At 46.5% G+C, this 20,163-nt stretch overlaps 5 protein-coding genes across 5 annotated transcripts; 3 read left to right on the top strand and 2 right to left on the bottom strand.

The window, feature by feature from the left end:
* Positions 1–2,827: 2,827 nt before the first annotated feature.
* On the bottom strand, positions 2,828–5,461 carry BDW74DRAFT_171927 (uncharacterized protein; the record flags this gene model as incomplete). The annotated part of the gene is made up of 3 exons (XM_073727392.1): positions 2,828–2,856; positions 4,094–5,333; positions 5,414–5,461. 3 exons carry the CDS (start codon positions 5,459–5,461, stop codon positions 2,828–2,830), a joined length of 1,317 nt encoding a protein of 438 aa, XP_073577585.1.
* Positions 5,462–6,645: 1,184 nt separating this feature from the next.
* BDW74DRAFT_126457 (O-methyltransferase) lies at positions 6,646–7,710 on the top strand. The gene is made up of 2 exons (XM_073722184.1): positions 6,646–7,257; positions 7,326–7,710. The coding sequence occupies exons 1-2, from the start codon at positions 6,738–6,740 to the stop codon at positions 7,535–7,537; spliced, it is 732 nt and encodes a 243-aa protein (XP_073577584.1). The 5' UTR covers positions 6,646–6,737; the 3' UTR covers positions 7,538–7,710.
* Positions 7,711–8,271: 561 nt separating this feature from the next.
* On the bottom strand, positions 8,272–9,650 carry BDW74DRAFT_189895 (uncharacterized protein; the record flags this gene model as incomplete). The annotated part of the gene is made up of 3 exons (XM_073732074.1): positions 9,043–9,650; positions 8,545–8,930; positions 8,272–8,476 (listed from the first exon to the last, which is right to left on the bottom strand). The coding sequence occupies exons 1-3, from the start codon at positions 9,562–9,564 to the stop codon at positions 8,272–8,274; spliced, it is 1,113 nt and encodes a 370-aa protein (XP_073577583.1). The 5' UTR covers positions 9,565–9,650.
* A 2,580-nt stretch (positions 9,651–12,230) lies between these two features.
* On the top strand, positions 12,231–12,717 carry BDW74DRAFT_164373 (uncharacterized protein). The gene is made up of 2 exons (XM_073726249.1): positions 12,231–12,478; positions 12,541–12,717. The coding sequence occupies exons 1-2, from the start codon at positions 12,238–12,240 to the stop codon at positions 12,708–12,710; spliced, it is 411 nt and encodes a 136-aa protein (XP_073577582.1). The 5' UTR covers positions 12,231–12,237; the 3' UTR covers positions 12,711–12,717.
* A 4,119-nt stretch (positions 12,718–16,836) lies between these two features.
* BDW74DRAFT_184323 (uncharacterized protein) lies at positions 16,837–18,270 on the top strand (the record flags this gene model as incomplete). Its single annotated transcript, XM_073730791.1, has 1 exon — positions 16,837–18,270. The coding sequence occupies one exon, from the start codon at positions 16,837–16,839 to the stop codon at positions 18,268–18,270; it is 1,434 nt and encodes a 477-aa protein (XP_073577581.1).
* Positions 18,271–20,163: the final 1,893 nt, after the last annotated feature.

Below are 20,163 nucleotides of genomic sequence, written 5' to 3'. Positions count from 1 at the left end.
ACGAACACGAACAGCTCCCAGGGTACTGAGCCGCGGGTTACGGATTATCCCGGGGGATCTGAGCGTCCGTCGACGTCGCAGATGAGGGATTCTACGAGGGATCTAGGGAGTTTGACTACGGGGGCGAATTCGGGTTCTGGGGCATGGTCTCAGGGCCAAGGTGAAGCAGGGGAAGACAGCAGCGGTAGCGGTACGTAACCATTCTACCATACCTATTCTATCAAAGACGTCTGTCTGGGCAACGTACTAGGTATGATATCATTACCTAGTGTGCTAACCAGAACTCCAGTATTCGCCTCTCCATCATATGCCAAAGCCCGCTCTATCTTTTCAAAGGCACTCTACTATATCTGGTATGTATTTAGCGTCCTGCTGTTTGTTGGCATTGTTTCTTCTTCATTGTGAATTCCTCATTTACCGGGGGTTTACTAGGAGGTTTGGCAGGGACCTCGAAATATCTGGATGGCGGCGAATTGGAGCTTTTGGCCCCGACGGGAGAGGACTGGGACGGAGGAGGGCTCCGGGAATTCACTGTGACAGAGTTGAGTTGGGTTGAGTCGAGTTTGGCGCGGGAGTCGGAGTAGAGTCATGGCTTGAGGGTTATTTAATGGTTCTCTCTTAGATTTATTACCATAGAATCTTCTTTTTATCTTGCAGTGTCCTTTATCTACATCCCTTGCTTCGCGAACTAAAGTCCCAAGCTATTATAAATCCTGCTAAACATTACCATCCAGTATACCATACCAATCCAAATCTCCATCCAACCCATGAGGAACCAAGGCAGCTGCGATCTCGTGATAGAGATGGACCGCGTGCGTTTTCCCACTTACCCCCAAGCTGGATTCCGCGCATACTCAACACGGTCCACCGATATCCTGCCTCTCTACGAGCTCGAGGACCGCCATGCTTTTTCCGCTGAGACAAGATCGTTGGCGCCTACGTACAAAAGCCGTACGAGCGATAGTAAGGCTTTCCCTTCCCCACCTTCCCCAAGGATGTCTATTCTTGAAAAAGAAGAATCTAGAGCCCACTAACATTGGAAGCCTCATTCACAGCCCCAGATCCAGATCCAGATCCAGAACACATCCAGTATTGTTGGCCACAATTTGCAAAGACATTTCAGTCTATCACCAACCCATTCACATCCCCTTCGACACCCCTGGCCCGAGCCAGGGCCAGGGCCTCCTCTCCCGCCGCAACCGATGCGGCCTAACCTGCACCTGCATGAAATGCTGCCCTTGAAAGCCCGGCGACCGATCATCATCAACCGAGAGGTTTTTTGGTACGCTCTTTTCCTTGGCATTCTGGCTGTCATTATCTGACTCATTGTGAGCGCCGTACAGGAGAAGATTGAGAAGAAGCGTAGCCTGGCTGGGTGGATGGAATTGGCCCGGGAGTTGGAATCAATACCATAACTATGGTAGGGTAGGTTAGGGCAGGGGCCGGATTTGGATTGTTCTCTGAAAGGTTACCGTTGGTTTTGCTGGGACATCAAGTTATGATTATGTTTTTTGGCCTACTCTGGTTCTTGCGTAGTGCTGTGGATAAACCCTGCTAACGGGAGATGGCTCCGGAAGCTTAATCTTGAGGTCACAGTCATGGCTTTTGCTAGTAACTACTCCTTTTATATTCTACCATAGTAGACTCTTTTGATCTCTTCTTCCAACTCTTTTTTTCTTATTAGTCAACTCTTTTACCTACCACCTACAATACCTATCCGAATCTCTTGCAAGCTTCAGCCATGATCAACTTAAATCAAGCCGACAAAGCCACCCAGACAAACGCAATAGACGACCCTCCTAGCTACCCTGAGGCATGCGTGCACCCACCGAGAACAAGAATCAGGTCACAAGAGCTCCAGGTCGAGGACCGCCAGCTTTCTATCTCTGAGACTCGTTCCTCAGGGCCTACATACACATCCACCTCCACAAGCCATGCTCCAGGCTCCCAGACCGACGCCGATACCGTCGCATCTGCATCATCCAGTGTCTCCGACTCGGTGTCTTGCGTGTCCAAATGTTGTTTGGCATGTTGTGTGCTATGCCTGTATTGCGTCTGCTGGATGCCCTGTGGTATCGTCAACGAGTGCTGCGGGTGTTTGGTTGATTGCGTGTATTTTATTGTTGATACGTTTCGAGAGAATTAGCTGGAGCTCGGGTGTTGAGTCCGGAGGGGTATGGTACTGTGGACGCAGGTTGGCATCTGTTATCTTGTCTAATATCATTGCCTTGAGGCTCGTTTGGCGTGCTTACGCTTTGTGCTTTATCTTCTTGATATCCTTTATCTGCTTTCTTTATCCCCATGGCTGTTTCTTCTCACGGATAAGCGCTCCTTCCCGGAGGTACCCTGTGATACCAGTAGGCATTGTATACCAGTCAACCCTCCTGCTAAAGCATAAAGCATCGATACCAGCCTTATAACCATAACCTACAAGCGCAACAGCTCTCAAGCTCCAGCTAGGAGACACTCTCACAAGCCCCGGTTCTTGCTCGCAGCGGCCGAAGTAGCAACGGTACCAGTAAGCTACTATAGTATGGTATGGTACTTAGCTCTCAACACCCAGCAGAGACCAATATAATATCTTACCCTAAACTACCATCGCCCGAGGCTTACTGACACTGCGTCATTCAAGCTTTTTGGTGGATGTACTTCTAGCTCGTGGTGCTAGGGTAGTCTTATTTGTCATATGCAATGTTGTTACCTTCCATTATGCATGGAAGAGTGCTTGTTCTTACTAGCCAGGGTAGCAAGATAACACCCCTGATAATAATAGTACCTGTTACCTGCAGTTTTTTTTTAAGATTTTCCATCTTGGGATGTGGACGCTTTAAAAAACATTAAAGCCGCGACAAAAAACTTTATTAAGTATATTATTAAAAGTCTTTTACTTCCGCGTATTTTTCCCTGAGATTTGAATTTAAATATATAAAAATATAGTACTATTAATGGGAATTACAGTTAGAGCTTTGTTAATTAAAATATTATAACACCTCTCTTTCTTCCCTCCCATTGGCTACAGCCAGCCCAAGACAGCAAATTTCCGCTTTGAGACAAAACTGCCTTATACATAACCATTACCAATGCGTGATTTCCCAAAACTTTAATTATTGTGAAGCCGAAAGACATCTTTAGCAGGACAGAGAAGATTATAAGGATAATGATAAGGAACCTTTTTAAAATAAATTAAATAATTAATTTAAATATCTGGAAGTTGCTTATATCTTCCCATATTTCCTCACATCCACTGCCTTTAATAATATAAAGCTGGTAGGTAGATCCCTATTAACTATTACCACCTTACTAACACACGATTTAAAACAAGTTAAAGATAAACACTTTTTGAATTCTAAATATATTTGATCATGGAATTACCTATCTTATTAAGTACCTGAATATCAATAGCCCCCTGAATGCTCTAATATTAACTATTTGGCGCATTTAAGGTTTACTTTAAGCACACAGGCAATTTATATAAATATAAGATTTAGTTAATAAAGCCAAGGACAGATGCTATGTATGTCTTTTTCAGCAGTCTAGCTTACCAACCTACCTACCTGGGTCAGAACTAACGTACTCTAGCCCCCAGAAACGATTAAAGTATTTTTATCCTTCTGCGCCGCGAACAGCCTCCATTATATATCCGACGAGATCTACGCGCACTCGGTATTCAGGAATCCTGCCCTACCCAACGCAATGCTATTCGTATCTGGCCTATCTCTCGACCTAGACGATCTAATTAACCCGAGTCAAGTCCACGTGCTCTACGGCGCGGGTAAAGAGTTCTGCGCGAACGGACTGCGTCTGGGTTTTGTTTGCACACGCGACAGGGGCATTATTGGTGCGATGTCTAGTATCAGGTGGGTGCAGCTTTCGCTTTAAAGCTGCTGACCTTCTACGGTTTTCATATTCATATATCACTGACATTGGCGTGTCATTTTTTTATAGTATGTTTTCCTGGTCGCCTCATGTCCTCCAAGGTATCTGGGCGCGATTGCTGGAAGACAAGGCGTGGATGGGAGATTTCCTGGCGAAGAAGCGCGAGCTCACTGGAAAGAATCACACAATGCCCTATGCCGCCACAAAACCCACGCACAAGTCGCCGTGCAGGCTACCAACAGCGCAGTCACGAAGATGGACGTGTCCAGATACTCTCGTGGTGTAGTTACACCATTATCAGACCGCACCATAAGGCCAGCAAGCGGAGTTCCTAGCAAAGACGCCGCGCCCTGCACCGTATACATGACACTGGAGATGCGCGGCTGTTGCGATCTCCCAAACAGCTCGACCAAGACCGGCGAGAACAGCCCCACATACGCGCTAGCAAACAGCCCATAGCAGATAGTAAAGGCGATGAAACAGCCTTTTGCCGCGGGGCCGTCACGCGACGCAACCAGCGTGCTGGGCACCCAGAGCCCGAGGGTCCCGAGCATGCTGAAGAGAGTGACGCCGAAAAAGGCGTTGAGACGACCGGTGTAGTCGGCGAGGAAGCCGATGGCGATCTTTCCGATTGCATTGCAAGCGTTGCTCAGGGAAGTGAAGTTGGCGCCGGCGGACTCGCTATAGCCGAGGGACTGTGCATACGAGGATATGTAGAAGACTGGTGTATTGTACGCGGCGCTCTGGAAGATGCCATTGAGAACCTGCACGATAAATTTGCTCTGCTTGACGGTTGCGCGCGGCGGCAGGCGAAAGTGGAAGAGACGGCTGGTGACGGGCTTCTGGGAGGTTTCTTCGCGGAGCTCGGCAGCTGCCGAGGGTTCCCAGCGGAAGACTGCCCCTGACGCCCAGATCAGGGCGGCAGAGACGCACCCGATTAGTCGGAGGGTGTTTCGGAACCCCATACTTGCAATGCAAGCTTCAATAACCGGGGCGAAAACCAGTCCTCCAATGCCTGTGCCTGCAGAGATGATCCCCAGGGCGAGGCCCAGCCGTTTCGAGAACCAGGTTGGCGGGACGATCATAGACGGCATGTACGAAAGACCGCTTCCGATACCCAACATCACGCCTTGGGCGAGATGAAAGTGCCACGAGGCTGTTCCGAAACTGGCGAGGACATGGGCAAGCCCGAAGATAAGCCCGCCGGCGGAGACCACAGGTCTGGGGCCGATGCACTTGCACCATGCGACCACAAAAGGGGAGACAAGTTTCATGATGGCCGCTCCAAGGCTACCAATCAATGCAATCTCTGCTGATGATACACCAGTAAATGGGTTATTTTCTTGATTGGACATCTTTTCATACTCGGCTTGAAAGACACCGTAGGCAAACACAACACCACATGCAGTGAAGTTAAGCATGAAGCCAGCGATGACAATGAGGACATGAGATCTATTCTGGTTAATCGGGGATACAAAGGATATCAATCAAAAAAGCGACATGGAGTCACCAACCTGTGGAGACTCTGCTTTATTACTGCGTAGCCATTTGTTGCATCAGGCGGAAGCTCTGTAGAAGAGCCCATACCGTTGAGTAAGATTTTTTGAAAGGAAATAAATATCCATAGAACCCTCGACGAGCTATCCCTCTTGGCAGAACTACTGGGAGAGTAAAGATGGATTTGCATCCTTTATACCCTGGCAGATATCCATATCCTGGTCCTGTTTTGTCGGAGTTGAAGCAGGCCTTCCGAGGCCGCGTGTTGACCGGTTCCTCCAATGAGCTCAGCATGCAGGCAATCTACAAATTAATGTGGCACGATGAGTCACCGTTTGACAACCCTATGGCTTTTTTCATAAGTCGTAAAAGCTTTGAGACAGTCGCCGCTCACTGGCTAACCAGGGGTTGGGGACAAGAAAATCCATGCATACTGATGGGGAAATCCATGTGTCTGTCTTGGCAATTTGGGGAATCCTAAACTCGAGCTGCCCAACTCATGGAAAGACACGTGGAGTGTTGATGTAGATTAATGATACTTGATTTAGATAGTATGATCAAAACGAGAAGTTTTACTTGACCAATCTGTGCTTGGTTTTATTCTCACCTCTTGCCTTCCGGATCTCTTTGAGCCTAGTCAACAGAATACATTCTCGTAGACTACTCTTACAAGGAACAAGGGCTAGCTGTCTGATCCTTCTAGATCAGCTGGAGCCGACGGCACATGGTAGTACATATTACAGTTGGATGCGGCTTCTCATTCCCATGAGAAAACATCAGGTCCGATTCTCAAACTCCAGACTGCGGGGAACAAAAGAGCAGACTATCAAATAGAAAGCTAGTGTGGCCACACAATGGCCAATGGCACTCTGGGCTTTTGATTATTAATATGATTAGACTTTCGGAATTAGGGTTAGGAAATAAGGTCAAATGTGTTCTAAGTGGGAATGAGATGCCGCATCGGACTGTATTATTTGTCATGGCTTTGGCGCTTTGAAGGGTACTGCGAGGCCTAACTTGATAGATTGGTGCTCGGCATGTTTACCCGTGGTGGATAGGTACATAGATGTCATAGACTAAAGAAATCTTGGCATTTTGGGGAAGCCTGATCGCCACGGGGACCATCTGACTGTTGCATGCATACCCAAGGCGCGGGGGTGCGTGCAAACTCCGGTTAGAGATTTTAGTAATCCGTAGGCTGCGCTGGTTCTTTGGAGCGCCTTCTCGCGACATTGCATTTGGCGTCTTCAGACTTTCCACAGAATGACAACACCGCTCTCTACCAGGATTTAAGGATCTGGTCTTTCTTTTCCAATACCTTATCCCGCAATCGCTTTATCGAGCCAGCCTCTACTGAATCCAAAATGTCTACCCCATCACCAATTGACGCCCCGGAGCATATTCTCCAACTCCTGGCCAAGCTCCACCGCATCTCCCTCGAACAAGAGGCCGCCATCTCCGACAACGGCAAAGTCTTCTCGTCCGAAATCCTCGGCGACCTGGAGGACAAAGTCGGCGGCCTAAATTCCAAGTCTGCCTTTGACCGACTAATGCTCGACAAGTTCATCGCGCTTGACGAGGATAAGTGCCAGTTTCTGTACCAGCTTATCAATGCGATGGGCGCCACCAACGTCGTTGAAGCTGGAACAAGCTTTGGGGTTAGCACGATCTACCTCGCCCTCGCTGTTGCCCAGACAAAGGCTGCCACGGGCAAGCCGGGCGTTGTAGTTGCGACGGAGAAGGAGGCAGAGAAGGCTGTGGTTGCGCGGAAGTACTGGGCCGAGTGTGGTGAAGTCGTGACGGAGCAAATTGACCTTCGCGAGGGAGACCTGCTTGAAACTCTTAAGACAGGCCTGCCGCAGATTGATCTGCTCCTTCTTGATAGTAAGTTCTCTATGTCTAACATATACTCTTATGTGCCTGCGCGTGCTAAAAGAGAATGTGTAATTTAGTTTGGTCTGCTCTCTCTCTCCCCACTCTCAAGACCATCCAGCCATACCTTCGCCACGGCGCGGTGGTGCTCACTGATAATACCATCTCGGGTGCCAAAGGCTACGCAGATTTACTCGCGTACCTGCGAGACACCCAGAATGGGTTCCGCAATATGACTCTGCCATTTACTAACGGGTTTGAGATGAGCGTGTACTTGCCAGGAGCGAAATAAGTATGTTCCTTTCCTTTCCTTTGATGAATTAGGAACCCTTTTGGTTTTTGCTTTATCTGCCATAACTCGCATAGTGTATCTACATCACATATGACAGCATTTCAAAAATGTAAAAATCACTTTCATCTCTTTTGGGGTGTCCGAATGGAATCTTGAAGGCTTGCACCTCAAAAGGAATCAATATGTTATCTGCGTCAGCACGCTGAACCAACCGCGTCGCCGGCACTGGTTCCCAAATCATGGCGGGAATAACTTAACGAAGTATAATACCGCCATGTAAATGCTCCCCTAGCCTGATCCAGTATCTTTTCCTGTTTTAATTTCCTTCCGGCCTTTTTTTTTTTGGAGTAAGTACAGGACTGGGGTGGTTCCTCAACGAGCCCCGGAATGTCAAGCACGGTGTATGATATCATCGCCTCCATTATCGAGTCACCGTCGCTTGCACCAAGTTTGTGCATCTGCGTGCGATCTACCCTTCAGACAGTGGCTTTGTGAACGGCTTATATTGAACCTGCCCATATCGGATACGAATGAACCAGGTTCGCATCTTTCAGAGGGAATGGCTCGCCCCTCAGCCGAAACTGAAGGAAGAAACTTCAGATTTACAAGCACGTTTGCCAGTTTTTTGTTTTTTTCTTATTGTGTTGTGAGACTATGCAGGTAATCATTTCTGATTCAACACAGCTCTAGGTAGGATCCATCCCTTTATGTACTTCAAACCCTTTTTCCTTGAACTATTTCGACCTCTTCCCGACCCGCGGTAGCGCAATCCAACCCATAAGCATAACACCATACAGACACAAACAGACCGGATGCAAGACCATCGTCCTCCGACTCTGCGCCAGAAGTCCCGTAAGGAAGGGAAACACGGCACCACCCGAGCTCCCCAACGCACTGATAAAACTCAGACTAACCAGCTGGATCTTCCGTGGAAGCAGCCTCGCAAGAACTACCGTCGAGCAAGGAAATATCGGTCCTAAAAGCAAGCCCAGTATTCCGATAGCCACCGCTTCCCTATAATATTCGGCACCAGCCAGGTGAGGAGCTGGAAGGCGATGCTGCCAGTGACCATGAGGGCCACGGCGAGTTCGTTGCCGATGCGGGTTGCTGGGTATACGCGGAGGAAGCGACCGAGGGTTATGCCGGCCCAGAAGCCGGCGCTGACGTAGCCAACTTGAGAAGGGTTGCCGTCGCGGTACGTTATTAGGAAAGAGACGACCCAGCCAAAGATGGAGACTTCAGCGCCTTGGTAGGAGAAGATGAAGAGGGCGCCGAGGAGGGTTGTGTGTATTTTGAGAGAGGTTTTGAGGAGTGATAGCTGGCTGCTGCTAGGTGGGTTGTCTGTATCGGTGCTTGTTGCTCTCGTCGTCGAAGAGTCGAGGGGCCGCTGTTGCTGTGAGACTACCGGTATGTTCTCCTCGCAATCAACGAATGCCCAGGCCGAAAAGAGAAGGTTCAAAATGGAGAGGGCCAAAGGTACAACGTAGAAAAAAACTCCAGCGAACCTTGCTCGAAACCATCGCCGTCGCAATCAACGGCGAAACAACACCACCAATCCAATACGCGCCGGAGAAGCAGCCCAGCGCTGTAGTCGCGTACGCCAGATTTGCACAAAAGACATTATTCATCGCGATGCTGAGGGCCATGCCAAACCCTAGGAGAAGAAACGCAACCACAACAGCCGGAAACGGCGGATGGACTGCAATCGCTATGTATCCTGCTGTAATCAGTCCCATGGATAATGCGTGGCTCTTTGAATAGCCCAGTTTTGTCTTGATGGTATGGTTCAACGGAGCCGCGAGGAGGAAGCCGACGGCGTTGGCTATGAAGATGAGAGAAACGATGGCGTATCCGATCTCATAGTCGACCTCGATGTAAGGAAGCAAGGCACCGGGGGCGCTGTCGTTCATGCCATTGCCAAAATTCATGAGGCAGGCGCTAAGGAGGCGCCATTTTGTCTTCAAGGCAAGTTGGACTTGGTTTGTTGCGTGTTCTGGTACAGATTTTTGGTGCTTTGGGGTTGCCATTGTCTGGTGGCGCTGTCAGGCTGTCCAGTATGTCAATCGCACCGCGTTGAGTGTTTTTGCTAAGGAAACCCTGGGGCTGCCATGTGAGAGGAACAGCTAGATTGGGTTGATTCTCGGACTGGATGCGCATTGCACCATGCTGTAGCGAAAGAGTAGACGGGTAAGGTTGGAGAGAAATGTCCATGCTAATGGGTATAAGCACTGTAGGGGTAGTTGCGTAGGGGTAAAAAAGCACCCAGCTTTAATCGGTTTAAATATGCAGATAGCACTTATTTTACCTCACCATGATAATTACAGATCGTTCAGCCACGTGATTAAGCATTTTTGACACCTCTTTGTGGGGCTGCGCTAGTAACGAACTCGTGAAGAGTAAGTGTAAGGTAAACAGTGGCCCTAGCGAAGATGGTTGCTCTCATCTAATCAATTATACTAAAACTTGCCCAAATCCCTCCTGATCCATTATACATCTCAAATATAATATTCCCAACACCACGAGGTCCGCAATTCAACATGGCAGAGCACTTTTAAGCCTCTGATAGCGCTGTCCATCTATGGTTGATTCGCCCTATTTGACTCACACCCAAGAAATCCTATAATCCTAGCCGCACACGAAGATGGGATATCGAGCTCAGCCTCGCGCAGAACATTGAGGAGTGTGTGGGTCTCTAATCAAATTTTTCGAATACATATAGGTATGGCATTTTCTCAATTTATGCTGAATGTCTCAAAGTGAGTAGCGTGGCACCCTGATCTCTATCAAACCATCAACATACCAACGCAACCTTGTCTTTGTTTTCTTATCCCGATCCGTCTTGATAATACTGTACCGGTTTCAAGACTCACATTTCAGATGCTGCTTGGGACGTATGATGTCCTACTGTATAATCATTGAGAGTGACATTTGTTCTTCGGTCGTGGCAGGAGACGGCGAAAAACAATCCTTTGACCCTATGATGGCTTGGATATCCTACTGGTTGGCCAAATGGGAAGACACTTGAAAAGACGTAAGCTGTTTTATTCTGCTTCGTACCACTGTTGGAGACATAGTATCAGACAACTTTTTTGAGGTTGTACAGCAGCTGTGCCATGGTTGATTTCTCGACGGCCGCGGGCGGAGTTGGCCGCGGGCCAACTCGGATTATAAATCATACCCTATGGCCTCCCCGGGCGATACTAGAATATAAATAGCTTGTCGCAGTTCCCCCGCGGCCATTGAAGTCTAAAGCCCACGCCATTTGGTCAGAACACACATCTGTGGAACCAATGTCGGCAGCAGACCAAGGAGCTCCTTCAGCTGCTCCAGCTAATACTCGGCCCTACAGATCCAAGAAACAGCAGCCGTGAGTGGAGAATAAGGAGCCCTCATCGCCATGTGGACGGGCTTTTCGCTAAAGAAAACTGGTTACTTAGTTGCGACGCATGTCGGTGGCGGCGAATCGGCTGCATTCAATGCCCAGGGCAACTTGAATGCACGCTTTGTCGACACAGAGGCAATACTTGCACGTACACCTCACAGCCGCGGGCCAAAAAGCGGCAGAGTAAAAATGATGTCAGTGGCCTTGAATCGTCAAACTCCAGAAAACAATTTCCCCTGCGTGCTAAAAATCACGCGCTACAGCTTGTTGCATTACCGACGCACCCGTTCCAATCACTAGTCTCAAGCAATGCACGGACGGTGATGAACCCACAAGCACAGCATTCAGAACAACCCTAATGCCTAGACAAACTTGTCTCTATTCAGGCGCGAGTAGCGACCAGGATCTGTACTTGCTACGGCATTTGCCGTTCAATCGAGAGAATCGCTTTGGCAAGGGAAATTGCCGTGTCTGGCGACTTGGTGAGAACCTGTTTGACTCTGTGTACTTTACGGTACGTAAATATCCATTATTATCCTATTTAGCTATGAAGAGGGGCAAAGTAGAGCTAACAGAGTCTTGCTGGACAGATCTTTCCCGATGCTCTTTTAGACGCACATATTGGCGCCTACGATACAGCCCACGTGAAGAATATCGTCAAGTCCCATTGCTATAGGCTTCTAGACCTATACTACCGCTTCATTATCCAACATTACCAATCCTCGAATCGTGCTCGGCGTTCGAAGAAGCCCTGCAGAAAGGCCTGATCCCTGCATCATTGCTTGCCGCAGTGTGCGCCGCTGCGGCAGCCTTCTGGAGCCACTCCGACACACTGCAAGGTGAGGGCCCCATTGATCGACACTCATTGGCCAAGTTTGTTTTCTCCTCAACAGGCCTCGAAACACGGACACCTACGCTACGTACTGTGCAGGCATTGTTACTCTATTTGCAGCTGTCGCCGATGATCATCAGGGAGCCCAATCATCCGAGGTACTGGGCGACGACTGCGCAGGTTCGTGAAGCATGAACTTGCTCTCTCAACGGTGACTGATGATGATTACTCTATAGCTCGTGGCAATTGCACAAGACATTGGCATCGAAGTCGATCCGAAAGGATGGAATATCTTGGAGTCTGAAAGAAAGCTTCGGAGAATTCTATGGTGGACGATTTATATGCAAGGCAAATGGTACGTGCCATCGATCCGCATCCGACAAAATTGTTGATTTTCTATTACGCAGGCTTGCCCACTGGCTAGGACGGCCCAGCCGTATCCAGTCCCACCAATTCAGGGTAATGCCCCTTACTATTGCTGACTTTATGAATGAATGGGGGGTACTGGAAGGCTCCTCCGCCTCGTCAACCCAATCATTCGTTAGCTTGTCCCATTTGACCGTGATTCTCTCTAATATAATGGACGGTTTTTACTCCCTGAAGCCGGACTCGAGTCTCATCAGTCAAAACACCTTGAGTCCATCAGAATCCTACCGCTCCGAATTGGCCGAGTGGTCAAATAGGCATATATTCACATCCGGGAGAGCAGAAAGCCGGGACTCAAACTGTGAGTCAAAGCAAGGGGGAAGTTACGTGCGGGTAGAATTATCAATCTAACCGGTCTTTCAGCGTATGCCGTTATATTTGCATACTACGCAACACAAGTATCCATACAGCGGGGCCTTTCGGCTCGACAGACAGACTTAAGCTCTACTAGTGCTCTGGCGGATAACATGCATCTGGAGACACTGGTTGAAGTCCTCGAGGTCATGGATGGGCAGGTGTCCAATAGACTATGACTGAGTTGTAGGTTATCCCCTCCAATTAACCTTCCACCCACCTAGTGATTAAAATTCTCACAGTATATAGACTGCAAAGGCAACATTGTGATCATTGGTACCTTCATGAATTCTCTACTTCTTGCCAGTATCGATGATGTAACGTTTCACTTCCGGCGCAATCTGCTGCTACGATATCAGCGCGTGCTAAATGATTTAAGCGGCAAATGTGGATTTGCTGCCTTGCCGAGTTTACGACTGAATCTGATGTTGCGGAATTTATTTGAACCGCCAGCTCAAGCAGGAGATGAATCGTCCAGAATATGAAAATGACTCAGCTAAGTAGACAGTGCCTCAGCAGTGTATTGGTCTGTGGTATCCACATCTGCGTTTCAGCGGCGCGCTCAGAGGACGAAAACCATGGGGTCTTTCGATCATCTATGACTCATCCTTATTTATTACTCCAGGTCAACGCCACCAGCGACGAATTCGAGTGTACTCAGTATAAGTAGTGCTGAGTGGAGGCTTATATGGAGGATCTGAAGAAATCGAGAGGCCTGACCATTCTGAATAACTGCGAATAATGGAGAAATAAATACACAGTGGTCGAAAGATCGACTAAACTAGATTAGGAAAGAGAAACCACATTCAGAACTCTTTGGTGGGGCACGTTTTCAGGGTTAGTTTAATTAGCTTCCTCACCACCACCATCTTCCTAATTTAATTACTTATTTCTTAATAAAATAAGGTCCCTTGCTTCTTATAATTGAAGGCCCTGTACAGGGGCCATCTAGCGCTTTAATTTACTTTTTTAAGTGCTTAAACTTAACTTTTTATATAAAAATTACTTAATTCCTTTAGCATAAATACAGTGTTATAGATAGCTAGCTTGTAATTTTTTATAAGTTTATTTAAAGCATGTTTAAAAGGGCTAAAAGGACTTTAGGACTGCCTAGCAAGTATTTTTTTAATAAGAAAAGCTTTTTTATATAGCTGTTAAACTATATAAAGCATAACAAGCGCAGAGAATAATATTAAAGCTTTATAATTAAAAGGGGGGATAAAGATAAATATTAAATAATTTAATTACATTAGGACCTCTTTAAGATTATAAGGTAGTATCCTTGTTATGTAAAAGCCACTTTAGGCGTACTAAATAATAAAAACCTTATTATAAGCTTTAAAATAGGCCTGTAAAAAATCATATTTATTAATATAGTAAAAGCCTAGGCATATTCTTACTTTAACTAGGTCTTTATAAGCTTGCTTTAATAACCTAAAGCAATTAATATCTAGTGGCTAAAGCAGGTGTAATAAATATACAGGAATATAAATATAAATAATCTTATTATCTCTAAAAGCCTTATTAAATTTAGAAGCTAAATAACTCCCATAAGCATTTAGAATAAGTAGTTAATAACTTTTAGTTATACACTTAGTTATATAAGGAATAAAGCACTTTTAAAGCCACTAAAGAGTTATCTAATTAGTAATTTATTTATTCATGCTTTTAACCCTTTAGTCACCTAGGAGACCTAGTTCTTTAAACTATCCTTAAATATAAACCTTCTCTTTAAAGATTATATAGTAGAATAATATATCCCTTTAACCTAATATATTTAATCATGGTAACCTATTCGCGCTGGCCTGGCTAAATAAGGTAAGGCTTTTCAGGCATCTTAGCCCTTATTATAACCCGCAAGGTTATAATTAGGCCAATAGCAAAGCTAGTTTTATTAAAGTTATAAATATTTTTATTTTATATATATTACTCCTTGTACAAAGCCTTTAGGGTCTTAAACCACTACTTTATAACCTTAAATCCTTGCAAAGGGCGCGCTAATAGTTATACTTGCGTGTGAATTAACTTTTAATACTTTTATGGTGTTAAATAAAGATAATAACCTAATTTTTCCCAAGCAGCTTGGGGGGCTTATTAATTTACTTGCAAAAGAAAATATGCTATTTATTATATATGCAAGACCCTAGGTGCAACTCCTTATTATTTTTAAATAATATATATTTAATTAATGCCTTTTTATGTTTAAAAAGTTAAAACATATAATTATAATATTTTGCCTTAAATTAATATCTCTTCATGTAATTACAAAGTATTAAATAAGGTATTCTAAGAACCTTTATAACTTAATAAATACTCAGGATTTCATGCTTTTTAAGGCCTGTATTATAAGTTAAATCGTTTTTTTTTACTTAGCTAAATTTTAACAAGGTTAACATGGTTTTTATGGCATGGTTAGTGATTAAAAAAATTACGCGTTGAACTGGCGATGACTTTTTGGTGGGTGATTGGATCGGCCGGGGTGAGCGGAACGACTGAAAAGCTCTGGCTGACATCATCTTTAGTGGTACATAACTAGTTATAACTAACCACTTGGCGGAGGTTCCAACGATGGATACAACTAGAATAAACTTCAGGAATAAACAGGCCGAGAAGGAAAAAAGGTCAATGGTGGTCAATATATGGAGGCCGCAATCTTCGGCAGGATCGTAGCCTTGAGCCCTCTTGATCTGCTCGTGTCAGGGGTCTCGCTCGGTCTTCATTCCAAGTGCTTAGCAAACGGTAAAAATATTAGTTACTATTTTGGTCATCTTTTGACAGCCTGAGAGTCGGAAAGTACACCGTGTTCCTATTGGAGGACACTGCCTGACTAAAATGAGATTGAACGAGGAGACGGCAGAATCCTAGAAGTAGGATTGTTGACCAGAGAAAAACTTCAGCTTTTCGCCTAGTAAAGCCTGCCAGTCAGTATAAGCCTAGAAGTATTGATATTACTGTCACCTTACACTATCTTGTTGGTTGAAATAGCAAAAAGGGATTTTAACCGACTTGGCCAGAACACCAGTCTAACATGTCTTGTCTGCCGCTAATTTCACTTTCACAAGCAATCATGACTAAGCTTAGACTTCGAACTCACTCAAAACTCAGACTCAAACTCCATACTCGCACCTTTGCACCCGCTTTCAACATGCCTCCACGAAAACGGAGCCGACCAGACCTAGTCAAGCAGAGAGGGGTAGAATCAACTGAGGAAGCACAGAGTGCTCATCCTAAAACGCGCCATCCAGGGGGCGAAAGGGCGTTTTGCTGCCATTTCTGTACCAAGACGTTTCATCGAAAGGAGCATTTACAGCGGCATGAAAGACTTCGTGAGTCTTCCTGTCTGCTTGGATACAACGGAACTGATTTACTCAGATACCAAGGAGAGGCCTTTCCGGTGCATAGTTTGCCCCGCCAGCTTTGCTCGAAGGTATCAACTGCTTTCCTCTCCTGCTAACCACAGACACCTGGGTCCTGCTAACAGCACTTGACAGAGACCTTCTGGCTCGCCACATTCGCCTGACCCATGAACATGATGTGGTGCCCTGCTGTGATGGTGAGGCAGACCACGCTGGCCGTGACAGGTCCCCGTCCATTTCCAGGGCCTTTCCTGAGCGTCTAGACAACGTCTCGACATCCTTAACAGGAGCAATAAATCATGGAGCTTTGCCGGATGTGACAACCAGCCTTTCCCTAGACCCCACATCGTCTTGTCACGAGATTTTGCCAATTCCAGAACCCTCTGTTTTAGTCGATCCTGAAGCATCCCAGCCTGCCATGCTCCCACCTATACCACCAGTTACACCGGACATGGTATCTACTCAACAGGACCACAGCATTGGTGACTTCGACTTATTTCTCGAAAATATATCTGGAACATACGGTAGTCTATCGTGCTTGATTAATGATCAGTATCTTTTGCCTCTGCCTTCATCTCCACTCTTCCCTACTCTCGGATTACAACCACGATTGCAGGACTCGGACAGCAGCTCCTCTGTATCAAATCGGCTATATGATTTGGAACCTCAATTATTCGATAGACTGACAGCTACATTGCCCTTCTCGGAGCCTTTTCATGTTACGAAAGATAGAAAAGAGCCTCAGAAGATTTCACAACGACACTGGGACCGCCTCTTGATTGAGGTTCAAACTCTTGCGCCAACTACCCCCAAGAGCTTCTTTCTTCTTTCACGCCATACCATGACCCGGTACATTACGACCTACTTTGCAGGATTTCATCGTCATCTGCCTTTTATACACCTCCCTACATTTTCGAGTGCGAAGTGCCCAGTCGAGTTGATTTTATCAATGGCCACCATTGGTGCTATTTCAGCGTTTGATAACAGCAATGCTATTATGCTGTTTCGAACGGCTCTCGCAATTTGCCAAGAGCGACTTCGTCAACGCAAGGAGCAGCGGCACAATATAATCTTCCATGCTAAAACAGCACGACCAAGGCCTCTGCGACCAACGGGGTTTGCGGGGAATATGCTCCCTTCTAGCGAAATATCTTATCGAGAGACAAGTCCACAGAGAGAACAGATGTATCAGTTTGACCCTCTTCCGCTTGCACAGGCATTGCTTATTCTTATGGCGATGGCAACCTGGGGGAGTTCAGAAACTATATTTGACGAAGCAGTCGGGATACAGAACGTTTTGGTCAACTACCTGAGAGCCGAGAAACTTTTGGAGGCACAAGCTCCTACAACCCCAACATGGGACATATGGATACAAGAAGAAGGCTTTAGGCGGACCGTGGCTATCATATTTTGTTTCCTCAATTTCCATACAATTGTTTATGACATCCCGCCTCCGATTCTCAACTCGGAGATCAAAATTCACCTACCTTCACGCGAAAGAGATTGGGAAGCAGTAACCGATGAAGAATGGCAACAAGCTCGAAGCAACCATGAGGCCGAACCCCACTTCCAGTCGATGTTTGCCTCGCTATTTTCAGCACAAAGAGAAGAGTCTCAGCAGCACTGTTCTTCGTTGGGCAGTTATACGCTGATTCTTGCTCTGATTCAGCATATCTACATTTTGAGAACAGTAGCAAAGGGCAAACTGCAAGACGGCCAGACGCTACCCCCTGCAGATGTGACTGAAGTTGAGCGAGCATTAAAGAATTGGCAGCTTGGCTGGACTCATGATCCCGAAGCTTTCCTAGGCCCGGGTAGCCCATTGGGTCCCGTATCCTTCAATTCAACCGCTCTACTCCGAATGGCCTACATCCGACTCAACGTGGATCTTGGCCCGTGGCGCGCTCTAACCACCCACGATCCACATGAAATTGCGATGTCAATGTATCGTAGCCCACCTCTAGCGAGAAGCCGCAGACTCACCCGCGCAGTGCTCTACTCAGCTCATGCGCTAAGCATCCCAGTCAAGATTGGAGTCAATATCGTCGCACATAATCAAGCATTCTCCTGGTCCCTTCAGCATTCGCTATGTGCTCTGGAGTGTGCCTTTGTCATCAGCAAGTGGTTGATGGCCATACAACCCCTCGTCTCCGAAGGGACTGTTGATGACGAGGAAGAGTCGAGATTATATACCTATATTGTTGACATGGCGACGGAGGCAGAAGCCGGGGGTGAAATGGACTCATCTTCTAATGCCCTGTGCAGTCGAGTCGTCAGAATTTGGGCGACGATACTGAGTGGAAAGGCTCATTGGAATGTCGTGCGAATGATAGGCGAAATCTTGGGAGCCTACGCTCAGATCCTGGAGCTGCAGTCTCTGTAGAGCTAGAGCTCAGCGATCATCTATTATCTGAGATTCGTGCTGGACATTAGAGGTTCAGAATGCTCGAGCTTCCCAGACTCGCTCGTAATAGGAAGGCAAAGCTGACCTTTGCTTCCTAGTTCAGCAGCCAGCTTCAGTTAGGGTGAAGCCAGTATCTTCTACGGTGGTTGTAAGGCCTCAATTCGAAGCCCTTAAGCCAAGTGCTAGGTTCGTCAAGGAAATATAAAGGGCGTGCACTGTGGCATCCTTGGAGCAACACAATCCAACACAATCCCTTAAGATTGGTGGAGACTCTCTGCCTCATACCGCGACCAATCTCTAGCTTTTTGCCTCACATAACTACTCTTTTTTCCCTGAAGGTCTACCCGTTGACTATGAGATAAATTAGTTTATTTTATGAAATGAGGATATGCCTTTCGATAGACCATGTTATCCGGGGCCTCAATTTCCTTCTACAATTATGGCTCTACGATTACTTAGTTCTCTATATAACGATATGCTAGCACATATTTCAAAGCAATATTACATGCAAGGGAGGCTACTATCTTTTCCGGCCAAGGTCTTTCGCTAGGTCAAGTGCAGCTGCAAAGAATTAATCAGGGTGCGATATGTACCCTCCTTACTATGGTCGAATGCAAACCGCCGCATAAACTTTGGAAAGAAGTATCCCGCTAAGCTGATGTCTATCATGTCCTCCGAAAGGCGCAAGCGTCAGTAGTTCCTGTTTTTCTTGGCGCACTTAACCTCGCAAATAATTATTTCCTGCATAGAGAAGGCGAGATCCGCTACATGCTACTCATGGCCTGGGGTGGTGAGAATATGGGCAAGCCTAGATGGTAACCGAAGATGCAACTGGAAATTTCAAGATCAATAGCCGAAATTTGTTGGCTGGAAGTTATTCATCCAGACCCCCGGCCAGAGCATATATTTGTGGAATCCTGAATTGGATCGAGCCTTGATCATCGACTTTCACCGCTCCAGCCTAGATTATGGTACAGTCAAGGAGCGCGCGGCCGGCATCAAAAGGCGCCACTCAGTAGGAGATTGGTGCTCGACTTGTCGAGCCGATAATTCTTGGCATTTTGGAGAAGCCACTCGCCACCAGAACCATCGGAACCATACATGCATTAAGGCGCAGAGCTGCGCGAAGACCCCGGGTGAAGAGTTGGTAAAGTCTAGGTACATTGTACCGTCTCTGGTGCGCCTTCCAACAACATGCACCTAGTCTCTTCAAAAATTTTCCGCGAAATGACACCGCTTTCTGCCATTATTCCAAACTCTCGCCATTCTCAAGGATACTGTTATCCCATAATCGCTTTGTCGAACCAACCTCTATTAATCTCCAAAATGTCTACCTATAAGGGGGCGCTGTTGTTCATGCTATTGCCAAAGTCTATACGGCAGGCACTTAGGAGGCAAAAGTGGGCGAGGTTTGGTGCGTGTTCTATTGCTAATTCTGGTGCTTGATGGCTTAGGTTCATGCTTAGACTCAACATGCATTGTGTCATGCTGTAGTAAGAGCATAAGAGTGTGTGGCTGGAATAAAATGACCATGCTAAGGGATGTGCACGTTATTGAGATAGTTGTGCAGGGTCAAATAGCACCCAACTATGCAGGTTTTAAAATTATAGATGGAAATTATTTCACTTTGCCGCGATAATTACAAATCAATTAACTACGTGATTCAACATTATCAACACCGCTTTGTGGGGATGCAGTAGTAAGGAATCCGTGAAGTTTAAGTGTAGGTGTAAGGAAGGTAAAGTGTGTCCTTTCTGGTAATTGGCCCTAGTAAGGACAGTCTCAAGGTTTCATCATGGACTGAATTGTAAGAAGCTCCTGCTACTTTCTACAGCTCCAATACAATGTTCCCAACACCACGCGAGACACAAC

This window comes from Aspergillus multicolor (genome assembly GCF_047715735.1).
Source record: "Aspergillus multicolor strain CBS 133.54 unplaced genomic scaffold BDW74scaffold_61, whole genome shotgun sequence".
Taxonomy (NCBI): Eukaryota; Fungi; Ascomycota; class Eurotiomycetes; order Eurotiales; family Aspergillaceae; genus Aspergillus; species Aspergillus multicolor.
Note: the sequence above shows the minus strand (reverse complement) of the source record. Positions and strands in the feature narration are given on the sequence as shown.